The 27,064-nt window shown below is 38.5% G+C and overlaps 3 protein-coding genes across 6 annotated transcripts; all 3 read right to left on the bottom strand.

Annotated features, from left to right (window-relative positions):
- Nucleotides 1-1,557: 1,557 nt before the first annotated feature.
- LOC122651779 lies at nucleotides 1,558-12,743 on the bottom strand. 2 transcript variants are annotated; one of them, XM_043845310.1, is made up of 6 exons: nucleotides 6,385-6,445; nucleotides 6,066-6,163; nucleotides 2,636-2,717; nucleotides 2,451-2,530; nucleotides 1,997-2,267; nucleotides 1,558-1,689 (listed from the first exon to the last, which is right to left on the bottom strand). In XM_043845310.1, the coding sequence occupies exons 1-5, from the start codon at nucleotides 6,424-6,426 to the stop codon at nucleotides 2,006-2,008; spliced, it is 564 nt and encodes a 187-aa protein (XP_043701245.1). In that variant the 5' UTR covers nucleotides 6,427-6,445; the 3' UTR covers nucleotides 1,558-1,689; nucleotides 1,997-2,005. The 2 variants fall into 2 exon arrangements, with proteins under 2 accessions (XP_043701245.1, XP_043701244.1); XM_043845309.1 differs by lacking the exon at nucleotides 1,558-1,689 and adding an exon at nucleotides 12,724-12,743 and having other exon boundaries at nucleotides 2,006-2,267.
- On the bottom strand, nucleotides 7,575-22,315 carry LOC122653225 (uncharacterized protein At5g02240-like). Its single transcript, XM_043847177.1, has 8 exons — nucleotides 22,287-22,315; nucleotides 21,186-21,436; nucleotides 20,443-20,714; nucleotides 20,324-20,360; nucleotides 19,776-19,873; nucleotides 10,124-10,185; nucleotides 8,122-8,245; nucleotides 7,575-7,934 (listed from the first exon to the last, which is right to left on the bottom strand). Exons 1-8 carry the CDS (start codon nucleotides 22,313-22,315, stop codon nucleotides 7,815-7,817), a joined length of 993 nt encoding a protein of 330 aa, XP_043703112.1. The 3' UTR covers nucleotides 7,575-7,814.
- Nucleotides 22,316-23,218: 903 nt separating this feature from the next.
- Nucleotides 23,219-26,347, bottom strand: LOC122652712 (suppressor of disruption of TFIIS-like). Of its 3 annotated transcripts, XM_043846535.1 has the most exons (10): nucleotides 26,273-26,347; nucleotides 25,097-25,171; nucleotides 24,948-25,013; nucleotides 24,760-24,857; nucleotides 24,601-24,638; nucleotides 24,422-24,509; nucleotides 24,017-24,337; nucleotides 23,653-23,718; nucleotides 23,371-23,532; nucleotides 23,219-23,314 (listed from the first exon to the last, which is right to left on the bottom strand). In XM_043846535.1, exons 2-9 carry the CDS (start codon nucleotides 25,155-25,157, stop codon nucleotides 23,380-23,382), a joined length of 891 nt encoding a protein of 296 aa, XP_043702470.1. In that variant the 5' UTR covers nucleotides 25,158-25,171; nucleotides 26,273-26,347; the 3' UTR covers nucleotides 23,219-23,314; nucleotides 23,371-23,379. The 3 variants fall into 3 exon arrangements, with proteins under 3 accessions (XP_043702470.1, XP_043702468.1, XP_043702469.1); XM_043846533.1 differs by having other exon boundaries at nucleotides 23,219-23,532; XM_043846534.1 differs by lacking the exon at nucleotides 26,273-26,347 and adding an exon at nucleotides 25,635-25,639 and having other exon boundaries at nucleotides 23,219-23,532.
- Nucleotides 26,348-27,064: the final 717 nt, after the last annotated feature.

Genomic DNA, 27,064 nt, shown 5'->3' with positions numbered 1-27,064 from the left:
ATTTACTTAACTCTTTTTTTTTTTTGGACCATCATCACTTTCAGTTTTAAAAATCCTGAATCAAACTTTACCCCAAAAAAAAAAAATTTCCTGAATCAAACACGAGATTCAAGGACTATGTTGGCACAAAGGTCATAAATATCTTGCAGGTTCGAACCAAGCAGTGGTACAAGTATTTTATATAAATATAAGAGTATGTGAACCGTAGCTGTTGCCCTATATTTATGGTTTAGTAAAAAGGGATAAAAATCATCCGCAATGCTTAATCTTGTGATGCCTTTGTAGTTTAGGTCTACAGGCTTGACCTAAAAATTTAAAGGACAGTTTTCCTTTACTCATAGAGGATTATTCACCCACCATCCTATGATTCACAAACCCCTCTTAGGGTTTTAATATGTTCCAAAAATACCCTCCCAATACCCATTTCTACCCTCCCATCCCACGATGAAAGGGATCCCATGAGCTGAGGGACGTTGAGTCCAAATTTAAATAGGGAAGAAGCAAACATTTCCACATCTCTTTAATTAATTTATTTATTTTTTTAAATTTTAGATTCTAAAAGACTTGTAAATCTTGCTACAAGAGGTAGATTTCATTGAGTCTGGCTACTTTACTGTTACAAGAAGGCAAAACTAACCAGCTATGAAAAAAAAAACCCATTCATGGCCAATTCCAAAATAGGTTGTTGTATGTAATTGACATTAGAATCGGCATTCTTTGTTGGGGGAATGTGGCCCCCTTCATGCACACCGGGCCAATGGCAGCACACGTTGGGATCATGGGGGTGGGGCGATCATTCCCCCCCCCCCCCTCTCTCCCTCCCTTTTGTCTGGCATCAGCAGTATACTCCTCCACACAACTTTCTCCGTCATACTAATTGGAATATGAGTCGTCCAATTCTGATTTGAATATGGCCACACTATTGAATTCAGACCTAATATTGACCCTCCCCATGTCCTCCAGTAGCGGGAGTCTCGTGCATTGAGTACACCCTTTTTTATTGACACCTGATCAACATGTGGGATCTGCCAGTTGGCATGCCACAAGGAAGAACACTACAAATTTGACATCAGTGTTCAAAAAATCAGAACTGGATCAGGTGAATTGCCCGAGCCCAATCCCAATTCACCCGATCCAGACAAAAGCATAACCTTCTCCAACGAAGAAATTTTTGGATTATGTCTACCAAGCTGCTCAGGCTTCTTGTTACTCAAGACTGCAATATGTTGCTTAACGGCGCGCACAAGAGATGAAGATCCAGTCACGAACCACAAGAGCCTAATTGTGTCTTCCAACTCTAGGGTAATTGATGCAGGATCATTAGTTTAACGGTGGTTAAACTAAAACCGGAATTGGATCGGGCGAATCAGAAAGCCCAATCCCGATTTCTGCGGTTCTGAAACAGCTACACTGTGTTTCTACGGTTCAGGCAAAATCTGGCTGATTCCAGCTGATTCGGAACAGACCCGAATTGAAACCGGCTGGACCAGATTCAGATACCAAATCCTTGTTTTAAAACCCTGAACAGACCTGATGATTAGAGACAGAATACAGTTGATATTATACTACAAGAATGGTTCCTTAAGTTAGATGCAGAGACAGATATTGAAATTTATAGTTGAAACTTGTAGAAATATTCTCCTTCACAGTGGACCAGTGACCAGAGCTCAGAAATTGACATCGGCCCTCCTTTCACCAGCATAAGGTTAGGATGGCAAGGAAAAGGAAGGTTTATTTCATGGGTCAGACAGCTAGTGCTTTAGATTATCCTTTCTTTCAGAGAACGACCCAGGAGCTACAAATTACAGATATAATCCAATGAAACAGCTCACCATCCAACAAAAGCAATGGAATAGAAAGATTGCTAAGAAAAAAGAAATTAATGCTACGATAAAGCATCATATAGCACATCTATAATCCTATGCTACAAAATTAAATTTGTTAGAATCTGGAGCAAAAGGGAACAACAGAATTGCACATCGGTTAAAATAATCACCTGATATGTTCAAACCCTTTTGCTCTGAGCCTTTGGTGGTCTTAAAACATTCCAGTCCAGCTTCTCACGCTTAGGTTGCTTATAAGAGCCTTTATCACTACTCGGTGTTGAACATCGATTGCCTCCGTCACTTACATTTTTCTGAGATTTACTTGGATATTGTGCTCCCTCATCAACTTCTGGTTGTTTCCTTTTATGGTCTACATCAGAGTCACTACTAGGTCTAGATACATTTAAGCCCTCTGATCTGATCTGTGAAGATTCGTTCTCTCTGTAACAAATGAAACCAGAGCATCAGAAGTGATGTTTAACAGCTTCCCAAAGTATTGCTTCAGAAGGATGACTGCTCACATAGAGAGTAAGATCAAGATCACCACAATTTACCACAACTTAACAAGGAATTATTACTAGAAATATTAACAGGCCAAGAGACATTTAAGGCCAAAAAACATACCTATCAGAACTGCTTTGATTGCCAGAACTTGTGGTCGATGCTTGTGATTGACAAAGAGTTGCGGCTTCATCATTCAATTTCTACCAAGACAAGGCTTTGATATGAGGAGGGCAAATGCCAAAAGAGAAGCATAGGTGATGAATAGCGTTTGAAATTGTTTCAAGTCACTTGACCTTGATACTCACATCAATAGAAGGATTAAAACTTTGAAATGAAATCCGACCCTTTAACGCCCCTGGATGGGGACTCCCTTCCATTATGACTATGCTGCAGGCAAGATCAGGTAGACAGATGAAATTTCCCTGTGCTTTAACAAATTATACACCACATAATAGCATGATGCATACAGGTGCATTACTAAAGTCGATTTCAATACACCAGAACCCAGAGCTTAAGGAAAACCTAGCATGAGCACCACATAACAGTGAGATGCATAAAACCAGCACTAAAAAGTCAATTTCAATAGAGAGAGAACCAGAGTTCAATGAATAGCTAGCATGTGCAGACTTGATTGAACAAGAGAACATGCAGCTAGCCAGCTGAAGGAGCTAGTACAGGTTGAGCCCATCACTATGCTTTCTAAGCAAAGAATTTTAGAGTAAAATCTTCATGAGATGGAAAATTTTTTAGCATAGTCGTTCAACCTTTGAAATCATTCATTTTATGCAGAACACAATTTACCAAGTCTGGTTCAAGTTAAGCAAACTAATTCCAGTTACTTCTTACGCAAGTGGTAAGGGGCAATAAACATAATAACCGAACACAGAATATGTCACATCTGTATTCATACAGATGCCAGTAGCTCTTGGAAGCAAAACAATAACTTTATTGCTGAGGTGGCGGCTACCTCAATAATAAGATGGCAACTCACCACCAACAATGTTGCGCCCATTAATTTCTAACAATTCATGAATAGATGCCAAATACAACTAGGAAATAGCACCAGTCCAGTGCTCTTAAACAAATGCAGAGGCCGACTGCTCTAGACCAATAATACTACTCCAGTGTTCTCCACTTTATTTCTGACTTTCAAGCTACAGTAGGTATGGTTGGGATGTCCAAGGCAGCTTTATCCACTAAATATTGGTTTATTTCTGAAGTTCTAATGAAATTTTGGGACCTTTTTTTGCCATTGTTTGGACATGTGATGCATCCCCTCTTTAAAAGCGATTCCAAGACACTTCAGTGCTTTACTAGGCACTTCGTCCTTTCCCCTTTCTTGTTAATTTTATTGATATTTTCACTGTTTTTCTTGATTCATGGGGAAACCTCAACTTTTTCATAGTGTTAATATCATCACAAATGGGTAACAATTGGGAAACCTTAAAAACTTGACAACCCCTGTATATGTATACAATAATTATGTTCTTCTGGGAGGAAAATCACTTCACTGACCACACATGGTATGTTTTCTTTCTGCAAATAATTTTTTTCTCTATTAAAGGAAAAAAGATAGACGAAGTGTTCACATGTGGGGCACAGATATCAGCATCAGAAAGTGTAGAGTATGGAAAGAAAATGAAAACATGTTTCGTTGAATATATTGTAATCTTAGTCCCTAAAGCCCAACCTTTGATTCTTGAACCAATTCCCAACATGTAACCCACAAATACCAGCTTTTGAAACAACTTCTAACTGCAATGACCATCACAATTCCACATTCTTAGGTACCAATTGCATTCTTTTCCAGACCAAATTGATCCCTTTACTTAATCTTTAAACCAAAACCAGATTCTTGGGTTCTCATTTTTTTAAAAGGGATGTCTTCTGGTGGAGCATCAGGGGCTTCCTTTAGGCATCTCTCCCAAGAAAATATAAGTTTGGAACCAATGGTAGAGAGGATGGAGAAAATTGCATTCTGTGAGAAGTGAATGATACTATAAACAGGCCCACCATTTCCCTATAATTACAGAAGAACTACAGTCACATAAACATCCTAAAACCTAAAATGTGATCCTCACCTTCAAGCACATTCATAACCCCCTTAACAATTTTAATAGTTAAGGAGGTTATGAAACAGGTAAACAAAATATATAAAAAATAAATTAAGAATGTGGCAAAAGTTTAATGTATGAAGGGGTGGCAACAATTTTACCCATTATATTAGCCCAAACAATGGAACAGGGCTTCAGAAAGGCATCATGCACAAAAATAGATAGTTTCCTCCAATAAGTTAGAAAAGAGATTGGTTGTAGTTATAGAACTCCTTTTAGATGGAGTCTTGGTGTTCTAACAGCCTTTCATGATTTTTCCAGCTATACAAGGATTCCATTTGGTTCAAATCATCAGGTACATTAAGCACATCTGATTTCAACCGCTAAACTCAAAGAAATCTGAGTTGTCAATAGTTACCTATCATATATCATCAACCAAATAAAAAAGTAAAACGAAAAAGGAAACAAGGGGAACAAAAAAGAAAAAAGAAAAAAGAATAAGAATAATGCTGATTCAGTGCTCCACATTGTTGTACTAGTACAGTCCTCGCCTTTTTGTATGCCAATTATGCTGCTATACTGGATTATCTTGCAAGTGATTAACCCCCACATATTATCTGATCAATCAGGGGCCATCAACTGCTTCTTCTTTAATAAAAAGGCCCATGATAAGATTGGGGACCCTTGGCCTTTGACTTAACGTATAGCTTTGAACACTTAGATTCTCAATCACTGTTGCTAGGCACTACTTGTATGAAACAGTATTCTCTGAAAGTAAAACACTGAGTCTTTGACCCAAAAAAAAAAGTTAAATGACAATGATAATTGTACTTTGAAGGCTGGGGTTAGACGAGAAGTGTCAAAAACCTGTAAGGTTCTGATTCCGTATCTTGTCTGCTATTTGTTACTTTTAGACACTGAATGCAAACACTACTCTTCGTGGGTACTCACTTACTAATCCCCTTCCCCTATGTTATTCTTCCTCTCTGTTGCCCCGTTCAAGTTTGGAAACTACAATTTTACTGCAGTATGAAAACCAATCCACCCTCAATTCCTCTTGCAGAGACCTTCATCAATCTTCCCTTGAGTCAATAAACTTATAGATCAAACTCCAAACAAATCCCACCATATTTCATCCAGAGCCATAATCCCTGTTCTAATAACCAGAAAACTGCATCTACTAGAAAACAACCTGAACCTCTGAGCTATTGAAACCCAATTAACCTCATGCTTTGTTTTCTAATACCATAGTCACTAAACCATTGATCAGAATAAAATCCGACAGAAAGTAATAGCAATGTAAACCCGAACAATCTGTATCTGGAAATTGTCTCTTCTGAAAGTATACTATAATAAACAATGAATCTGAATGTTATCACCTAGCTAAAAGATACCAAATTTCCTTTTTTTTAGTACCCAAACACGTCCTTTTAATGGAAAATCAAAACACACTACTCCTCATGCAATACATGAGAGGAGGACATACATAAAAATAAATTCTTAGCGGCCTCAATTTTGCAATTTGTAATTCCTAATCAAATCCTAGTTCGTGTGTGATACGAATAAGAAGCAGTTAATCTAAGATATAAGGGTACTCACTGCAACAATTACTGAGAGAAAATTCGAAGCCAAAGTGCGGAAAACGGAAATGTTTGGGGAGGAAAAAGTGAAGAGATGATACCACTTCCGGTGGGTATTAGAGGAGACGAAATTGCCGTCCGGTTTGAGTTCCACTTCTTTCTTTTGTTTGTTCTCATTCTGAAGTGCCCTTTGCATGAACTGTGGGGTAGAAAACGAATTCACGGAAATATCATAACAGATTACTTAGGCAGTTCAATGAAATAATAATAATAAAAAGAAAGAAGATGATGACACTTATGGGATGGATCGAGCAAGTTTGAGTATTTCTTTCTCGACTTGGACTCAGAGATAGGAATCAACGAGGACAATGACGGTTAGAAAGAAGGAATGAACAATGACATTCTCTTCAGCTGCCTTACCTTCAAATTTTTCAAGGTGCTGGAGAGCTCACGCTTGGCCATTCTGGCTCCTGGGCTTCTTCTCTCTGAGAGAAAGAGAGAGAGACCTCTACGAACGAAACGAACGGTTACTGTCCTGACTGCTGAGGTGTTCCTGGAGTTCGTAGGGAACGAGGGTTTCCTCCCAACAGTAATTGGAATCCGAAGCGGAAGCTGTATTCAAATTGGTAGCAACCTTTCCTTGATAACGAAGTTACCACCCTCGACATTTCAGAAAATTACATAAGATTGACATCGGTTGAACCGGTTCGATTCCGGCTTTTCAGTTTGATTTTGGTTCAGTTCAAGGATAAAATATATACAAATTGAAACCAAATAATTTCATACCTTCAAACCGGAATGACCGCCGCACATCTTTTCAGAGGGTGTGGCGGGTAATTTTGTGTCTGGGCACAGGGACGGGATGCGCTATGCAACCCGCTGGTATTCTTTATCCCATATCTTTGCCATCTTAATGATCAACAATTACTGAAAGACTTATAACACTTCAGAATAAGAAGTACAAAAGTGAATTGCATAAGAGAAGTGATGGGAGTCACTAGCTTAAGAAGAAAGATGGAAGCAGAAGAAATGAAGAAAACTAAAATCTTAATTCGACTCAATTCAAAAAATCAAAATGGAACTGAACCAGTTGAGATTTCAATTTTCAAAATCAATATGTTGGCCTACATCCTGTTTATCTTTGGGGAGGCTTCAGTCTCGGACGTAACTCAGTATTCGTGATGATGAATCTTTCTCTGGGCAACAAGAAGTGAACTTTTCAAAATCTTCCATCCATTTTAGTAGCAATATCCCTGAAGAATTTAGTTCAAAATTGGCAGACAATCTTACATTTTTGGGTAATGGGGGAGTGAAGAAAGATAACATGGATCTCTTATTATATATTTGCCTCTCGTTCAGAAGAAATAGGTTGGGGTTCTTGTAGAGAAGATGCAGAAGAAACTGAAGGGGGTTTGGAAGGGCAGGCACTTGAACTCAGGTTATGCCCAATATGAATACATTATGTTATGTCTAGCTATAAATATGCATTGGCTTCAAACATGGTTGAATGGTGCAACACGATTCACATGGCTGACGCTATTTGGTAAACTGAAAAAAAAGGCAAGAAATCAATCTTTACTCTGCAGAAACAACTAGAAAAACATACTTAATTTGAACTGTTGTATCATTTATACGCGATCAAATTCAGTAAAAAATTACATCATGTTCAAATTTGTTTTGTTTGATCCTGAACTGCATACTTTTGTAACTTGTTTTTTCTTTCTCTAATCTTAGGGTGAAAATATTGTAAATATATAACATTTCTTCTCCAAACTTTCTTAATCACAAGTAGCTGGTATTATTAGCAGGAGGTGGACAATAGAGCTCTGAAACTGAGGATCAGAGCAACTTCAGAAACGAGTAGAAATTTGAGAGAAGAGAGCCTTGAAATCTGTTGTTGGTGTCCCAGTTCCCTCTGGCTTTGAGGCCAAATCAAATGCCTTGAACTTGGCCTCCTCATACTGCAATGCCTGTCCAATCCAGCAAAATAAACATTACTTCCTAATTAGCTTTGGACTGATTAGCAATTTTACTTGGTTGGGGAAACAATAAAAAAAAATGCATCACTACATCAATCCATACATTTTTCCCTCTATATGCTTTAAATACAAACGATGTGAACATGACTCGCTGAGGTGTAAAACATAAAACATGTACCTGAACGCAGACTTCTGCAACATCAGCCCTCGTAATCAGTTTTGTCTCTGTCTGAAGAAGCTCGTCATCCTTCCCGACTAGCAACTCCCGGATGCCCCCTTCTTTATCTTGTAAACCCCCAGGCCTGTTTCAGCCATGAATATTGCATGTCAACTGCCAATAAATTGCAAGTTTTACCTAGTAACTGACGATGCTACATGACAGTTTTAATACACAAAGAATGGTATCATGACACACAGATAAAGGCTGTGTGACAGGTCGACTGGGTCCTGTTATTGCTTACACTAATTTTTCTCCAATTCCTGGAAATTGGACATTATTAAGCTCCATTTGTTATATGTAAATATCAAAAGTATTTCCCAAGAATCAGTATTCTATTATACCTGGGCATTCATCATTTTTGTGAATAAGATAAAATTTAAAAGCTACCTTATTCAACTATTGTACAGGAATAACCTGTGTTCCATAATTACATAGTCATCTTCCCAGGAAAAAAAAGGGGGAGGGGGTGGGGTAGAATCCTATATTCGATGAACTCCACAATTTTAGAGATGTGATAGTTTGTCTGACAGTCACTGATGCTAAGGAAAACATTTTGGAAAAATGTTTTCAAAATTGTAAACCAAAACAAAAACAGAACCTTGATTTCTACGTTTTCTTAAGAAATTAAAATTTCCAGCTGAACATCTGAAAATAAGTCTTGTAACTGTAACTAATGCAAACTGCAATGACCAATCACATCTAACATGATAAAATAGAAACTTGAGAAATAATTAAGTCTAAAGTGAATTTAGAGAGTTTGAGGAAAGCTAAAAATCCCACAAGTATACATTGTAAAATCTCAAATTTAAAAAAAAAAAAAAAAAAAAAAAAAGGGAGAAACTGCATAAAGATTAATTCCGGATCCTTTTGTTTCCATGTAAAATATCAAAATATCAAAGACTATATTCCTCAAAATCTCTTCTAAATTACTCATAGATAGAACAGATCAACCATATGGAAAAAACTAAGGCCATGTTCATTTGCACAGGCTGTTCAAAAAATAAAGTAAAAGAAAAATAGAAGAAGAAAGGAAAAGAAAATTACAAAGCAAAATCTAAAATTGTCTTGTATCTGCACTGTATTTAGATAATGTCAGAAAAATTAAACAAACTAGAAAATTTGGAAATAATAAAAAGAATAGAAATTATTTAAAATAAATAAGAAGACAACTTTCAAATGTGATGTCATTGTGGGCCCCCACAAACATACTTGGTTTCCAAAAGAATCAGGAGAAATATCCCTGATTTAGCTGGATTTTGCAATGGTAAATTGGAGAATAGGACAAAACAGTCGGGAAATCATGGGGGATTGTGCCAGAAATTTTCTAGCTAAATGAACCAACAAAAAAAATTGGATTTCAGTGGGACCTACTTAATTTTCTGTTATTTTATCCTCTTTTCTGGAACAAACTGCGCAAATTAACATAGCCTAAAAGAAGAGCTATAAAGGATTTAATTCTCCCAATTCTACATATCATAATTGTATATGCCATTTGCCAGGACAGTAGACTTCTTTAGTTCAAATCATCAAGTAACTCTACAGTCCACAGTTTCAGATAAGACTCAAATTTGAACCATAAACTAATTCTACAGTCTTTTGAACTTCACCAGCTGACTAACTTTACAGAAAGATAATTTCAACATTTACATGAAAACAAATAGAGCTTTTCTATCTCCTGGAAATCCTGAATCAACCATGCACTTGAATCGGAAATATATATTTACGTTCAAGAGAAGACCATTCCCAAGGTTGAATATACATGTTCCCTCAGTCAAGGATGGTCGACAAATATATATTCAAGTATTTCCCTCTCACTGGTGGAATTAATCTCCTGTGAGAAATCTCAAACAGAAATAAAGAACCATAGGCACACCTAATCAACTATGCCATGTTGAATCCATGATACCTGGTTAAACAATGCTAAAAAAACGTAATAGAAGTATATTAAAATGGACAATACCTGATTATTGTGTATGGTACTTCGGACTCAGCCAAATACTCTTCAGCCTTTCTCTTCCAAATCTGTAATATAAATTTGAGCAAGGAAATAAGACAGCATTAGAACAGTAATTTAAAAAATAAAAAAAAATAATAAATAAAAAAAAAAAAAACAGAATTTAGAACAACAAAGCAGCAAGAACCAAATAGTAACAGTACTGTGGTAAAAAGGAGTCTGAAATCCAAAGACCCACCCAGAAAATTGTAATGAAGGCCTCAGGGGTTTTATTTTGAGGGCCAGTGTCACAAGGATGATATGGTAAATTTAAAATAAGATATTAAATTATAGGGTAAATTACATGACACCTCCTGAAAATCTACCCATACTCAACTCAACCCCTCTTATTTAAAAATGCACATCCATCCCCCTCTAGAATAACAGTGTTAACTTAAAACAATCCAAAAACTGAAAAGACAATTTTAACCTTAACCAAAATAAGATAAACAATGACAATTGAGGTACCCAACGTTTGTAGAAAATGCACTTTAGATACCCAAAGCTTGTAAATTATAGTTAGGATACCAATTTTGATATTTCCAATTATACCCCAAATCACCACCACCGCTACAACCACCATTGCCGCAGCCACCACCGCCATCTTCTTCCCTTCTGCTGCCCTTCTTGCCCTTCTTCTTCCCAGCAGCCAGCATGGCTACATCCTCATGATTCTGTTCCTCAGGACCCATATTGTTGATCCTTACACCATAGTTGTCACAGCGGCATGGCGGTCCAAGGCGGTTTAGGCCTGTCTAAGCGCTTAGGCGGTAAAGCGGCCGCCTAAGTGGAGCTTAAGCGGTAAAGGCGGTCTAGTCACTCTAGTTTTAGTTCCCCCCCCCCCCAAAACATTCAATACATATCATATCTTATATCATTAAAAATTAAATTTAAGCCACTACAAACTACAGAGTACAGAGAAGAAGAAGAAGGTAAGAACTAAGAACTAAGAAGCAGAATTAATTAATTGAAGCCCCGAAGAGAGAGAAGCAGTAGACTAGCAGGTGTTAAAATAAAAAAAAAAATAACAGAGAAGCAGGCTGTAACAATGGAGTTAACATTAAAAAAAAAAAAAAAAAACAGAGAGAGAAGCAGCAGGCTGTAGCAGACTAGCAGGCATCAAAATAAAATAAAAAAACAGAGAAGCAGGGCCTGTACCATGCGTTAACATAAAAAGTAAAAAAAAAATGAGAGAGAAGCAGCAGGCAAAACACTCAAACAGAGAAGAAGAGTAAGGAACTAGGGGCTTACCTTGCCAGAAGAGTCACGTTTCAGTTGGTGGAAGTGGAACCGGAAGAGTAGAGATGCTGTGTTGGGGGAAGCAGCAGCAGCCAGCGGTCGTTAAAATAAAAAAAAACAAAAAACAAAAAAGGGAAAACAGAGTTACAGAGTTTAGAGAAGTAGAAGAAGAAGAAGATTAGGGGAGTAGAGACTAGAGACTTACCGGAACTAGAAGAGAAGATGAGTCGAGTCTTTGTTGCCGCTTGTCGGAACTGGAGGAGATGAAGACTCGAGTTGATGTTGCCGCTTGCCAGAACTGGAGGAGATGAAGACTCGAAGAGTTGCAGGAGACGAAGAGTTGAAGGAGACGAAGGCTTTAGAGTAAATTTAGGTTTTCACTTTTTCGTGTATACTTTTAGATAGATTTTTAACTTTTAAGTATTTAACATTTTAAAACTAAATAATCCCATGTAGCAGCGTACATTAGACTCTTTATACACAAACCAATAAAAAGCAAGCAAAAAGAATAACAAAACAGAACATGAAAAAATAAAAATAAAATAACCAGAGTCATGGATGGCGGTCGCTCAGCCCATATGGCGCACCAAGGCGTTGCTTTGACCGCCTTGGCGACGCCTATATGGTCAGACCGACCGCCATCCATGACTCATGGAAAGCGTAGCACTGCCTAACCCATAAAATACCGCCAGGACGCCTTGACAACTATGCCTTACACAAGTCGATCCCAATAGAGTATTCATCATCGTCGATGACACGCCCCTTATTCTTAGCTTTAGTCCCACCCTGAGATGCAACAGGGTTCTCCTCTTCCCGGACAGTTGACTTCTTTCTATCCATTAACAACAATGATTACCTTAACTACAAAAATCGAACTCAGAAAAATGGTCGCCCTGCAGAATTAAGAAGACATTCAATAACGACAAGCCCTAATTTGTATCTAGCAATACAGTTTCTGTTTTCTCCGCCCGGGCTACTCTTGGCATTTCTTCATCCTTCATATAGAAGATTTGAGTCCTATTTGTCCACCTATCTTGTATTATTTTTCTGGATTATTTAAGAGATAGGTTTAGCAGAGATTGTGAGAAAACAGAAACTGTTTATAGTCAATTCATTTCCCTAATTGCTTAATTGAATAAATACATTTCAGCATTTGGGTTTACTGTTTGTTAAAATTGCTTGTACGATGTTCTTATTCGTCTTGCTGTAAAGGGTTTCTTTTGAGTAATGCTTCTACCCTAGAAATTGGGGATTTCACAACAATAATATGCTTCCATTATTTTACCAGTCAAAGGAAAACACATGAAATGGCATTAATATGCTTCTACCATCTTCTTCTTCTTCTCCTCATTCTTTGTTTTGTCTTCTTCTTCTTCCACTCGATTTCTTCCTAAAAGCTGAGATGGCCGAAGAGAAAGAGAGTCCATTAAAGAATTGAAGATGCAGTCTTGAGTCGGAGATTGATGCAGCAGGTCCAGGTCAGAGGGAGATTAAAGATGCAGGTTGGTCGGAGATGGAGAAGGAGAAGATACTGGCTCCGGTGCTGGTGCTGGAGAAGGTGAAATGCTTCATTCCTTCATCACACTTGATTTTGGGTGCTTGCATCATCACTTAAGGGTAAAATAGTAAGTTTATCCTTGGACAAGGTTAGTTTATGGATTTAAAAAATTTAACTTGCTGACTTCACTTAACCGCATAAAACTAACGGTGAGGACTAACTTGTAATATAGTCCTCTAATAGAGGGAGATGGATATGCATTTTCAAATAAGAGGGGGTGAGTTGAGCATGGGTAGATTTTCAGGGGGTGTCATGTAATTTACCCTAAATTATATGCTCAATTTACGTTAAACTATGGATAACCAGAGAAGAAGGGACAGATGGAAGGAAAATGGTGAAGAATTGGTGAACAATGAAGTGCGAAAACATACATTAAATTAAAGATTAAATTCCATTATTTTTTTGTTTCTCAAAAATATTCACTTATGAAGCACAGAACCATAACAGTATTGTATATACATCTAGACAAGGTACTTTCACTCTCTCCAGGGATCTAGAAAAGCCCAGAAGGCCACAACCCCCATCCTGAATCATCTTCAGGGAAATGATCATCAATTTGGCACTATTTTTCAGGTCTCATTTACAATTATAGATGTGCAGAATATCCACTTCCCTTATTTGCTTCCTTGGAACTCCATAATATAAGCCAGAAGAAAAAAGAGGAGCTCAACTGAACAGCTATATGAGAAATAGTACAAGTTTGTTATTCATTTGAAATAGACTGATCAAAGATCCATAATCAAGGACTCCAAAAATTTTCAGGCCATTCAAGAATGGATAAATTGGTGAAATTCACTCATACTTCAATAGAGAATTGGATGGATTATATCCAAGTCAAATTTTGTGATCCATCTCCTACAAAGAAGAAAATCCAGTGGGTTGTTTTGAGAACTTATAGCCATGTCAACTGCCGCCAGCATCAGCACTACGGGAACAAAATTCCTTACTCTTTTCCTGTGAGACAAAGCCAAGCCTTTCATGTTCCATAACGTGGTTCCCTGATTTAGACTCTTTTTTATAAGCCCAATCATGAACCAGCCTGGTTGGAGCCATGGTCTACCCAGCAGTGCTTCATATTCCTTGCTCTTTGTCTAAGATTGGACTCCAGGTACCACATCCTAAATTGGTGAAATTCACTCACACTAGCATTGTTTGGATTATATCCATGTCAAATTTTGTGACCCATCTCCACCGCAAGGCACACCATCTAGTGGATTTTTATCCCCTTGTATTTCAGCTGTCAATATTAATGAAAGGCTGATGCGGCAATTCTGACAATTGATGAATAGATGAGGACCATGTGCATTGGCCCATCTGTAAAATTTTAAAGACAAACTCAATCATATTAACCACTGTACATTGGACCTTATGCCATTGAATCATCAGCCTTCCAAATCTTGACTAAACTTGGCATGTTGACTTTGCTATAAGATGTAGTGCCTTTGCTGAAACCTACCAAACGAATAAGGGGTGATGAGGACAACTTGTACACAAAAACTTGTCACCAACTAAGCACCGCATAGCAGATAATCTTGTCCAAGTGTAGTCACCAAGAGATACCTCTCCAAATGCAGCCATCTGTTGTAATTCCTATTATCATTCTTAAATCAAGGGTACGCTGAACCAATTCCCACCCATTTATAGACAACTCTAGGGACAGCAGGCCTTTATTTTCCAATGTTATGTCTAACAAGACTTGCATGTAAAGACAAACACATTATTTGTTCTCATTATAGGAAAGATGGAAAGAGGGGTACTTGCTCAAGCTCAAGTATTCCAGGAAGAAGAAAAGCCTGTGACAGCATGAAGATGTAGGTCCTTCCTAGGGCCTGCGGCTCTGTTTGGTACCAGATTTTGGTTCAGAGATGGCCCTATTGGTCCAGCACTGGTTACCCAATAATGGGATCTTCTTAAGTTGTTATTGGCCCTATAGGTTTTCCATACTTATTATAGGTTTTCCATACCTATCTTCCTTGTTCTGGCCAGGATAAGGTACTTGTTGCTGATGGGTATACGTCTTCCATCTTGGGTAAAGGTTCCGTGTCTTGTTCTCCCACTATTTCTCTCTCTTCTGTTCTTCCTGTCCCTAAATTGTGTGCTTTACATTCTATTTACCGTTTGACAGTGGGGTTACATTGTTTTGTTCACTTCTTTTCCACTCATTGTTTATTTCAGGATCTTCCCCTGTTTCAGCTCGTACTCTTTGTTCAGACAGCGCTCTCACTCAACTTTACCAATGCCATCTTCGTCTAGGACATCCTTCTTTTCATATATTACGTTCTATGATTCTTGATTTAGTTAAACTTTGTGGTTTGGAACAACTTCATTGTGATGTGTGTGAAATTGCTACACATACTAGATCTTTTAATCCCCCTACTGATAATAAAAGTGATTTCCTGGTTTCCATTATTCATTCTGATTTATGGGGTCCTCGAACTGTTGATTGTAATGGTTTTCATTGGTTTATTACTTTTATTGATAAATGCACATGTCACACATGGGTTTATCTCCTCCATAATAAACTGATGTTTTCTCTTGTTTTCAGTCATTCCATGCCATGATCGTAAGACAATTCAATGTCATTGTTCAGGTCCTTCGCAGTGATAATGGCACGGAACAAATTGATGGTAGGTTTCAGCAGTACCTTGACTCTCACGGTATTCTCTCCCAAACCTAATGTGTAAAAACGCCGGAACAAAATGGCATTCCTGAACGTAAAATCCGTCATCTCCTTGACACCACTCGTGCCCTGATGTTCACCACTGGTGTCCCTAAAACCTTTTGGGAAGATGTTGTCCTTACTGCTGCCTACCTTATTAATCAGGTACCTTCTAGTGTCCTTACTTTTAAGACCCCAATTTCTTTTCTATTGGATCCCTCCCCTGCTTCCTCCCTACCTTATAAGGTCTTTGGGTGTGTTTGCTTTGCCCATAATTCTTCTCCTTCCCGATCCAAGTTGGATCCTCGTGCTCTTTGATGTGTTTTTCTTGGTTTACACAGCCTCTCAACAAATGCTACTACCCTCCTACGGTCCTACCCGCAAACTTTATGTCACCATGGATGTCACGTTCCATTAGTCTGAATCATATTTTACGTCACCTCTTAAGAAGGAGAGTCTTGAGGAAGAGTCTCCTTTAGTTATTGAGACGATTCCAATTCAGGGGGAGCATATTGAACACGATCATGGTAAGAGGGAGACCTTGGTCCAGGCTACACAGCATGTGATCACTTACACTCGAATTAGATCCAAGAAAAAGGATACAATTGATGACCAACCATATCCCACTGAGGCGCCTCCACCAGATTTGTCACCTCCACCATCAGGTAATATCTCTCCCATACCTCATAATGTTTCTATTGCTCCATAGGATGACGACTTTCCCATTGCTATTTCTCCACCAGATTCGTCGCCTCCACCATCAGGTAATATCTCTCCTTTACCTCATAATGTTTCTATTGCTCCTTTGGATGACGACCCTCCCATTGCTATTCGAAAAGGAGTTCATTCTTGTAACCAACATCCCATTTCCCATTTGGTTTCTTATGAATCCTTATCTCTTTCCTATAGGGCTTTGTTTCCTCGTTGTCTTCTGTGTCTTTTTCACAGGATTCAAAAGAGGCCATTAAAGATCCAAAGTGGAAGGCTGCTATGCTAGAGGAAATGCTGGCATTAAACAAAAATTGTACCTGGGAACTTGTCCCTCGCCTTAAGGGAAGAAATTAGTTGGATGCAAATGGGAATTTACAGTCGGCAAAAAGTAGATGGAACCATTGAGGGATACAAGGCACGCTTGGCTGCCAAGGGCTTCACCCAAACCTATGGGGTTGATTATCAAGAAACCTTTGCACCTATGCAAAGATGAACTCTGTCAAGGCATTGCTATCATGTGCCGCTAATCTTGGGTGGAATATTCAATAATTAGATGTTAAGAATGTGTTCCTCAATGGGGACCTTGAAGAAGACATGGACATACCCTCTGGTTTTGCATCTTCATCTATTGTTGACCATGTTTACAAGTTATAAAAATCATTATATGACCTCAAACAATCTCATGGACATACCCTCTGGTTTTGCATCTTCATCTATTGCTGACCATGTTTACAAGTTTCAAAAATCATTATACGACCTCAAACAATCTCCTAGGGCATGGTTTGGTCGATTCTTGAAAGCTATGCAGAAGTTTGGGTATCGCCAAAGTCAAGCTGATCATACCTTGTTCGTAAAAAGGAATGGTAGTTAGATTACTGCCCTCATTGCCTATGTTGACGATATACTGATCACTGGCAATAATGATAACGAAATCTTCAACCTAAAGGCACTGCTAGCAAAGGAATTTGAGACTAAAGATTTAGTGTCTCTCCAGTACTTCCTTGGGATCAAGGTTGCAAGATCCAGCAAAGGTATTTTTATTTTCCAACAGAAGTACGTCTTAGATCTTCTCAGTGAGACTGGCATGCTTGGGTGCAAGCCTATAAATTCTCCCATTGAGGTTAACCATCAACTCAGCAGTGCAGTGGGTAAACTTGTTGATAAAGAACAGTACCAAAGACTTGTTGGCCAGTTGATCTACTTGTCCCATTTTTGGCCTGATATTGCCTATGTTGTGGGCATTGTTAGCCGATTCCTCCATGATCTCCAGACATCACATCTTGAAGTTGTGTACTGTATATTAAGGTATTTGAAGTTAGAAGCTTTCACTGATGCTGATTGGGTTGGGTCTATTGATGATCGAAGATCTACCTCTGGATACTGTTCTTTCCTTGTGGGCAACCTTGTTATATGGTGGAGCAAGAAGCAGCCAGTTGTGTCCCGCTCCAGTGCTAAAGCTGAGTATCGTGCAATGGCACAAGGGATTTGTGAGCTGATGTGGCTTAAAGGCCTTCTATATGATCTAGGAGTAACCTTTGAAGACCCTATGCACCTCTACTGTGATAATAAGGCTACCATTAGTATTGCTCACAACCCAATTCAGCATGACAGAACGAAGCACATTGAGATTGACAGACACTTCATCAAAGAAAAGCTTGAGCAAGGGATAATATGTATTCTGTTTGTTAATTCTGTTAATCAACTAGCTGATGCGTTTACAAGTGTTTGAATTGTACGGTGTTTCATCCTCTTGTTTCCAAGTTGGGTGTGTATGATATCTTTGCACCAACTTGAGGGGGAGGGTGTTGAGATACCTATGCCTAGTCGTTGTAGATAGGGATGCTGAGTCATAGACACCTTACTCACCTAGTTTGTTAGGGTTGTAAACTCATTATAAATAAAGCTGATCTCTATCATTATTGATAAGTTGAATCATTCCCCTAAGCCTCTGATTCTTAACTTCTATAAGTAAAAAAGAAGGGGCCACAACCCTCCCCATAATTTGAGATTCAAACAAAGGCTTTGCTTGTTAGTTCTATGAGATTCAGAATACTGTTCTGTTGCGGGATTGAGTGGAGTGCCCAGTGGGATTCCAGGATTAGGGCTTGTTGGATTCCTGCCCAGCAGATTAGGTAGGATTCCTGATCATAAACTTCTTCTTCCTTTCTTGCTTTCTTTCACTGGTTCAAGTCAGTTTTCCTGTTCTTCGCTATCCAGAACACGTCAGTTTCTTATACTTTCTAATTCTTTTTTTTTTCTACTCAATCTGTTAAACTAAGTTTATGTTGCACAAGTTCTCAGTTTTTATTCTGGTTTCTGTTTCTAATTCAGTTTAGTTTCTGTTTATCAATTTAACCATCGACTTCAGGAAAGACCTTTGTTATTCTCTTTCTGAAATCCTGTTTCTGAAACTGATTTGACCTTCCAATTTCAAGTTCTGTTTCTGCAGTTGTTTCAGTTTCTATTTTATGTTCTTCACTTTCTAACTCATATCTCAACTGTACTTCAAAATTATGGTTTGTAAATTCTGACTGCTATTTCTGGTAGTTTCTAAATCTGGTTCTATTTCTAGAAGTTTCTAATCTCTATATTCTAAATCTGTCAGTTACTTTTTTGAGTAGTTTCTAATTAGGGAATTATTAATTTAGAAATTACTATTTCTGTTTCTGGTTTCTATTTTGGATTTCAACTTTCCTAATTCAAGTAGGTCTTCAATATCACTTGATCAGACACTTGGATTTAGATCAGAATTTACTGAGTTGTCTCTCTTCCCTAATAAGCCACTCAACCAGAGTTTGGACCGGAACAGATCAGTTTTGATTGTGATATCTGGATTTCTTCAGTCTAACCTTTCTCCTTACCTGCGTTCTGGATTTTCTTTGGGATTTCTGAACCCTAATTCTTAGGTGACTTAGAGACCTTAATATGCATTATATAAAATTGTATGCATTTTTTTATAGCCCAGATTATTACATTACCTAACCAAAACCTATTAATTAGCCCTTAGCCCTTAACCCTTAACCCAAGGCCCATTTGAATTCATTTCAAAGGCCCAAACCCCAAAGTTTTATTTCCATTTAACTGGCAGGTAGAGGGAATTTGTACCAATACAGTATAGCCCTATGCGGTATGATTAAGGAAAATCCTCACAAACCCTATAGGTGTAAAGGTAAAGGCATAGGGGTAAGGGTATTACTAGGCCTTAATTCCAGTTCTTTAAAATTTCTTTGCTAAGGTATTCATTTACTTCAGCAAGATGAAAAAAAAAATTAAGTGCTCAAAGATCTTCAAGCTTTTTCACATACCAAATCCAACACTACAAACAAGATTAGAAAGACAATGTGACATAAGGAGAAAAATATTATTAGGATGTGTCTCCAGAACCAAGAGGTCAGAAAGTAGTGTCAGAGTATAAGGAACTCTACATCCATCAAACCAGAGGAACTTCTTACCAGTATTTTCCCATTTCCCAAGTTGTTCAAGGGATGATTAGGATTAGTTCCACCCATAGACCCAACCAAAACAATCTGCTTCACTCCCACAGATTTAGCTGTACAAAAGCATCAGATGATGGAAATGACATATATCAGCACAAGGAAAGGTTTGAAATTTCCGATTAAAATGGATGTCTAAATAATTCCAATGTGCAGCTTCTATCCCTAGTAGTTATCCCATGTATAGAACGAATTTTTAAGTATGTTGGCATCTAGAAAAAAAAAATTTCCAAGTCCTTCACATAGCAGTGATTCATCTTGCAAATTATGCCAAGGCTTCCATGAAAGTGACAAGGTTCATGTATCCAACATCAAATGGTTAGGAGCGATCTTGGGGCAAGCAGAAACGATGATGATGAATAATTCAACTCAACTAAACATTATCCTCACTACTTGGGTTTGGCTACATGAATCCTGTTCCAAAATTCCACACTGTTTAAGCCCATACTGTATGATGGTGGATGCATAAGCAAAATAACACCATATAATTAGAGCAAAAGTCATACCTGCATCAATTTGATTCTTCTGCCCAATCCAGTCAACCTAGTGTACCAAAATAATGATCAATTAATTAAGAAAAACACAAATAGTGAAAAAATGGATCAGGGATCATAGTTCCAACTACCTGTTCAGGATATGCTCCATCTTCATAATAGAATTCAGGCCTCCCACCTTTGCTTGGATCAAATCCAGGTTTCATCTTTGGCACAGAACTGGTGAGAATGATGAGAGCATCAATACCTTGAAACGCAGGAATGATACTATCTGCATCCCTTATGTCCCCTATAATAACATCATCTGCTCCTCCAATTTTGTCCTTGCTCTCTTCTGTTCTAACAAGACCTTTTACAACGTATTGATCGGCTCTTTCCTTCAATTTCTTGTAAACAATATGACCTAAAAAGAGCCCAATTGAATTATATTAAAATGGAAAAGAAAAATGTTAAATGCGTGTGGCCCTCCTAAATTCAGGAATCAGGATACGAATTCTTTGGACACCACCGGTTCACTTTTCCAATTGAGGGCAGCCCCAGTACAGTAATAATCATCGGTCGCCGGTTTTTGGCTGAAGCTTCCCAAATCAACGTTTTCTTAGTCCAATGAAATGAAATTAGAGCCTTTTTTTTTTTATTTTGTAACTGAAAATTGCAGAGAAATAAATTAACAACATCGCTTGGTTTCATGTCATTCAAAATAAACCCTTTTTTTTCCCCCCTCGGAACAAGAGCATAATAACTAACTCTCAAAGGAAAGCCTCCTCTCCCCGTGAAGTTGTTTTTGGTTTTCAATTTCTTTGCCCCAATATTTTAATCTATCTAAAGATAAGAAAAGGTTAACTACTATTGTGGATTTGTGCTAGGTAGGTACCAGTTCTACCGCCAGCTCCCGTAACGAGGACAGTGCTTCGAGGCATCGAATCCGCCATGGCTGGAGCAACAACCACTAGTCTTCTGAAACGTTTCTGGAAGAACCAATGAGCAAGAAGAAGCGGATATAGCGAAAATGTGTTGTGGGAGTGGAACTCTCTGGAAGCCTTGGTTTGTCTGATAAGGAAAGGGACCGACGCAATTATATTTGACGAGGGAGGATTGGGATTAGATGGGCACACGTGTCGACATCTGCATTCACGGGAATACTATGGGGAGTGGGAAGAGAGTGAGCATGTCGCCACAAGCGAAACCTTGCGATTCGCTATTTGTCTCCGTCGGTTGCTACTCAACAGCTGCCTTAACCGTGTATCTCTCTGGTTATATGATTATATCTTCTCCTTCCTTGTCTTCCTGAGATTTTGGATGTCATTTCACATTATCAGTGTCACAAAACTCACAATGTAAAGTCCGAACCATATTTGACCCTCCCTTTGGGTCCCCTCTTTGTCTCCTTGTGGGGCCATGATGGCCATCCGGCCCTTGAATTGCACCCAAAAAAATATATATATCCGAACCATCCATGACTACAAGATAACACTATAAGATAACAAAATAACTATGAGGACGAAGGAAAAAGAGGTAAGTTATTTTGTATAATATTATATCTTGGCAGGGAGGGGTTTCCCACTACGCCAGTGTGGGGAGAAATCTGCATGTCACATCAAAGACAGTGTAGAGAATGGTATCATCCATATGAACTCACATGGGTCACAATGCAAGAGAATGTATCAATATGAGCCCCACATCTTATTATGCGGGCATCCTTTCCTTAATAACTAGATTTTGAAGATGAGTTCTTCTCAAGTCCTTAACAAGTGATATCAAAGTCAAGATTATGGCAAAACCAACCCTGGGGTAAAGCTTGTGTTCAAGTTTCAATTCAAGCAGTTTTTTTTTTTTTATTACAGTTGCATTTTGCTTCAATTGCCTCCAATTTTTCCTACTCAAGTTGCCATGATCATTTAACACTGAGTAAATTAAAAGGATTCAAACCTATACACATCTGCCCCACCATTAAGGCCTTCCTTTGCAACCTCACTCTCTGTTAAATGGCAAATCAAGTGGCATGTTTTTAATAGGTTGGGCTCATCTTAACATCAAGTTCTTCCTTCATGATTTCCTTAAAAACCATTTTCTCACAATTATTTCCAATTGGACATTTTGAAAGCGATACATCCAATATTCACTGGGCCAATCAACGGCCACCACGTGTCACAAGCGACCCGCTCCATAACTAAGGGGAACGAACCGGGGTCCCAGCACCCAGACGCGGCCTCACCCAGGCGCGGCTACGCCCAGGCGCGGCCTCACCCAGGCACGGCCACCACTCGGGTGCGACCTCACCTAGGCGCGGCCTCACCCAGGCGCGGCCTCACCTAGGCACGGCCACACATCCAGGCGCGGCCTCTCGCCCAGGCGCGGCCTACACCAAGGCACAGCATCGTGGGCACAAACGTGAGGTGGGGACTACTCACCTATGACCCGATCGTATCGCTACAGACTCATGTCACCACCAGGACTCTAGGCCACCGCTTAGAAGTCACGTCATCCAGACGGATTCAAGCACCAAGGACATTATCACCACACGCGGGTATCTATCCACCAAGGATCTTGATACCACTAGGACACTCCCTCCCACAGGAAGATGATCAATCAGGATAGAGCCCCGTTACCCAGGGCCTCTATCTACTCAACGGCACAATCGCCATCAAACTGGGACTCTCCACACCGTCATACGCTACTATAAAAGGCAAGGTACACAACCCCATCAGGGGACATCTAATCTCATATTGAATAATCACTATTCATCTGTTTGCGCCAGGAGATCTAACTTTGGCATCGGAGAGCCCCAGGCCGGGACCACACCGGTTCTCTCTGTTGACCCCTTGGTCCACTTGCAGGTGACGGCACTCGCAGGACCGCTCGACGATTTCTTGACGCAACAGAAAGGATAAAGCTTTTATTTTTCCAATTCATTAGACAACTATTGCATGAAAACATGGTTATTTACTATTTATTCACATCTACAGGATTACAGGAGAATTGATTACAGTAATTTTCTCTAAACTAATCTTTTCCTTCCGTTTTGCCCTCCCACCACTGAAGGATGCATCATGGAAGGCATAAAAACCCTAAGCTGTCACAGATGTCTCGATTGCAATCTCGCCGGAATACCTGACTTCCGATTTCTCTTCAACTTCCCAGAGCTCAGGTAATGCTTCCCGGATGTTGTGGATGCTTTCTAGTGCAAAATCTGCACCTTTGGTTCTCTGTGAAGTTCCCACCTGAACAAACACAACAAAACAATTCATGCATTTTAACGTTAGAAACTTTAATAAACAAGTATTCCTACAATTCAATTATTTGAGACATTAAGCCTCTCTTCAGATTCCTAATTGGCTTACCAGCACAGTGTGGAGACCAACACATTTTCCAGACTGTATGTTACGAACACTGTCATCGAAGAAAATCTGGAAGAAAAGAAAAAAGATATAGTGCAATTAGCCCATAATTGATGATTGCCTTATCCTGTAAATAATTCAGAAGAAATGAAAGGTCGTGCACTCTCCATTGCCAAAGCCCACACACCAGGCTCCCTACAGCATACTAACCAATAAAGAATTAGTTTCCACCATCGGGGACATGGGGGGATTCTTATGGCTACCTTTCTCTTGGTACACCAGTTAATCCACTGGTAGAAACCATTTTGCATCCTTATTTCATTCACATCCACAATTTTCTCTTTAATCACCTAGTTAATCAACATACCGTTCTCTGAGGATCAATGTTGGCTATCTTGAGGGCTTGTTCAATGGCAACTTCAGATGGTTTGCAGAGAATTGGTGTCTTGGGCAGTACTTGTGACCCAGCATTAGTTTGAGCAAAATGCCCAATGATGTCAAAAGGCTCACAGCCAGTAGTAGTTGATACCGAACCGCCAAACATGGAATCCACCTTGTCATCTGAAGAAACATTGTTCTTGTTCATTGGATTCAAAGTTTCGAAGCATATAACTCCTTCAAAACAATCCTCCAACCCAAGTCTGCCAAGAACTTTAGCTGCATGTACCCTGTCTGCATTCGTGAATATCTGTTTCATCAACAGAAAGATGGTCATAATTGTGACAGTTTTGCAGTTAAACTATTCTTTTGATTCGGTTACAAGGCAACTTACAACTTTCTGCAGAGGCAAGCTCAGTAGAAGGTTCCTTAAAACAGGGTCAGGTTTCAGCCTATCATATGGCAATCGTCCATGAACAAAACTGCAGAACCAGAGGATAAGATTACAGCCCCTCCTAAAAGAATAGATACATAAGTGGTAAATAAAGAAATAGATGGAAGACAAATTGGTGCCTGTGGTAGTCATCATAGTCGAAGTCGTAGCCAATTGCCTGCAATGTAATTAAAAATAGGGGAAAAATTAGAGCAATTTTACAGATGTTCTATCCTTTCTATTCTTAAAAATAGTAACAAATAAATAAATAAAGGAACAGATTGAGAATTAACACATACCCTCAAACCAGCCATTGTTGTCCCGTAATTTTTGTACAGTAGATTACACATCTCAGAGATTTTGCTTGTTTCTATGCCAAGCTTTTGAGCCATATAATCTGGAAGAAGGGCGTTATTAAAACATTTACTGACCTGAGAAAAGGTTGAAGTATAACATTGTTTGTATAATCAGAGATAGAAGTCAATACCTTCAATATTCTTGCGACATTCTGTTGCCAAACCAGAATTCAAGGGATAAAGGGTATCATCTAAATCTGCAAATGAAGAAACTTTGAATTAGAATCCTCCTCATTCATAATCCAACTTGAAAAGACAATCTGAATAGAAAAAAACTCACCAAAAAGTAGACAATCATATTTGGTCTTCTGAGCCTGTCGAAATCGGTCATCGTATTCCATTTTGTATATAAAAGCTTCAAAAGTTAAAAGTCAGAGGTTAGCACCAAGACATAAGATGGGGATGAACTGAAATCCCAAACAAGCTATTAAAAGCCAAGTTGTCTATTTTTAATCAGCAGAATTTCTATCCCTTCTAAAAATTATCAGTGCCTGATATCGAAATGACCTTGATTCAGGTTACAACCTTTATATTACATCTAGAGAACAACATTTTTCACTTTATTATGAAATCAAAAGATCAAGAGAGCAAATTTGCAGGGGCTCCAAATCCACACATAAACTAGGGAAAATGAAACTCCTTTTTTCCCTTTTCAATTAAAACAGAAAAAAAATAAAATTAGAAAGCAGGATGTTTTCACCGAGCAACAAAATACCAAAAGACATGATATAGAAGGATCATATGCACATATCCCGTTTCAGATCCTTCAGATTTAAATGAACCAGACATATACTATTAATGAAGATTTAAGCAGAAACCACATTGAAATACTAATTCTTATCGAGTCTATAAATAACTAGACTACAAAAGCTCAAATATTAGATTGAGAAACCAGAAATACAAATTTCAGAATTCATAAAAGAAGATGGAAAATGCCTAAAAGTCTTATCCATGAACCAATCAAGAGCACTTGGACAATTACTCCGAATTGCTAATTCAAGCATCGAATCCACAAGATTTGATCATATTTCCAGAACCCAAGGCATCAGAAAAATCCCAAAACGAAAGCCGTAAAGGATTTTTAAGAAAACGTCAGGATGACAACGGAAAAAACATAGGAAAGTAAACAAACTTGAGAACATCACTGCGAAGGCTTAAAAGCTCAACATTTAACCCAGAAAGGCCCTTTAACCATGAAATATTAAAGGACTATAATCACAAGCACTGAACCAGGAGAAAAAAAAAAAAAAAAAAGGTATACAATCATCCATCATGGCAGAAACCAATGTTGTTGAAAATCCAATCCACATTTCTCCTTCATATCAAGATCGCCTAATAAACTAGGCATCAATAATTTAGATTTGCGAAATCGAAACAAAATAGCGAGAAAACTCTAATGATCCATTATTGTTGGAAAACCTAATAATTGCGATCAAGGAAGAGAATGAGAACGTACCAGAACAGAGCGGCCGAAATCAAAGAGAAAGTGGTGTGCGGGGGAAGCCGAAAGAGAGAAAGGTCAAGTAAAAATTTCTGCAGGGAGATACAGAGCAAGCTTTTAAGCTTCTACAATGGAGGACGAAAGAAAGGGGGAGGAAGACAGAAGAAGGATGGGATTTATATAGGCAAACCGTTGTGTCTGTTTACAATTTTTTAATTCGCTCCCATTCGTATTATTATATTGAAAGTGTCGTTTAGACTTTAATATTGAAAATATCGTCAAGCATAAGCTAGCTTTACACTATATAAGGAAATTTCCGGACGTAAGCAAAGTTGGTGAAAAACAAATTATGTAGACCTGACGGAATCTTCTATGGTGAAAAAGGAATCTTTTCACCATGGATCCATTGGTACCATTGGGTTGGTGGGCGGAAAGGTAATTTCAACCTGTAAAATAGGGGTGGGAATTAAAAGAAGATTACAACATATCACCATTTGATTACAATAAGATGAACCTTACTTAAATTAATAAATAATAATGGGCAAGAGATTGTTGCTTGGTCTTGTAGTCCTTGCATTAGTCGAGGGGTCAATGAGAGTACGTATATGGGTGTCAACATTAATGGGTTTTTTTATTTGATAGGGGTGGGACGATAAATTTGTGTGCTCTTGTGTTTATGTACAAGAATCACGCAATTAAACAATGTTCTTTTTTCCATAATTAAGATATAAAATATGCGAAAAAAATTCTCACAAAACTAGTGTGTAGATTCCATTCCATGCCAAAGATTCCCCCTTGTATAGTACC

This window comes from Telopea speciosissima, chromosome 2, assembly GCF_018873765.1.
Source record: "Telopea speciosissima isolate NSW1024214 ecotype Mountain lineage chromosome 2, Tspe_v1, whole genome shotgun sequence".
Lineage (NCBI taxonomy): Eukaryota > Viridiplantae > Streptophyta > Magnoliopsida > Proteales > Proteaceae > Telopea > Telopea speciosissima.
Note: the sequence above shows the minus strand (reverse complement) of the source record. Positions and strands in the feature narration are given on the sequence as shown.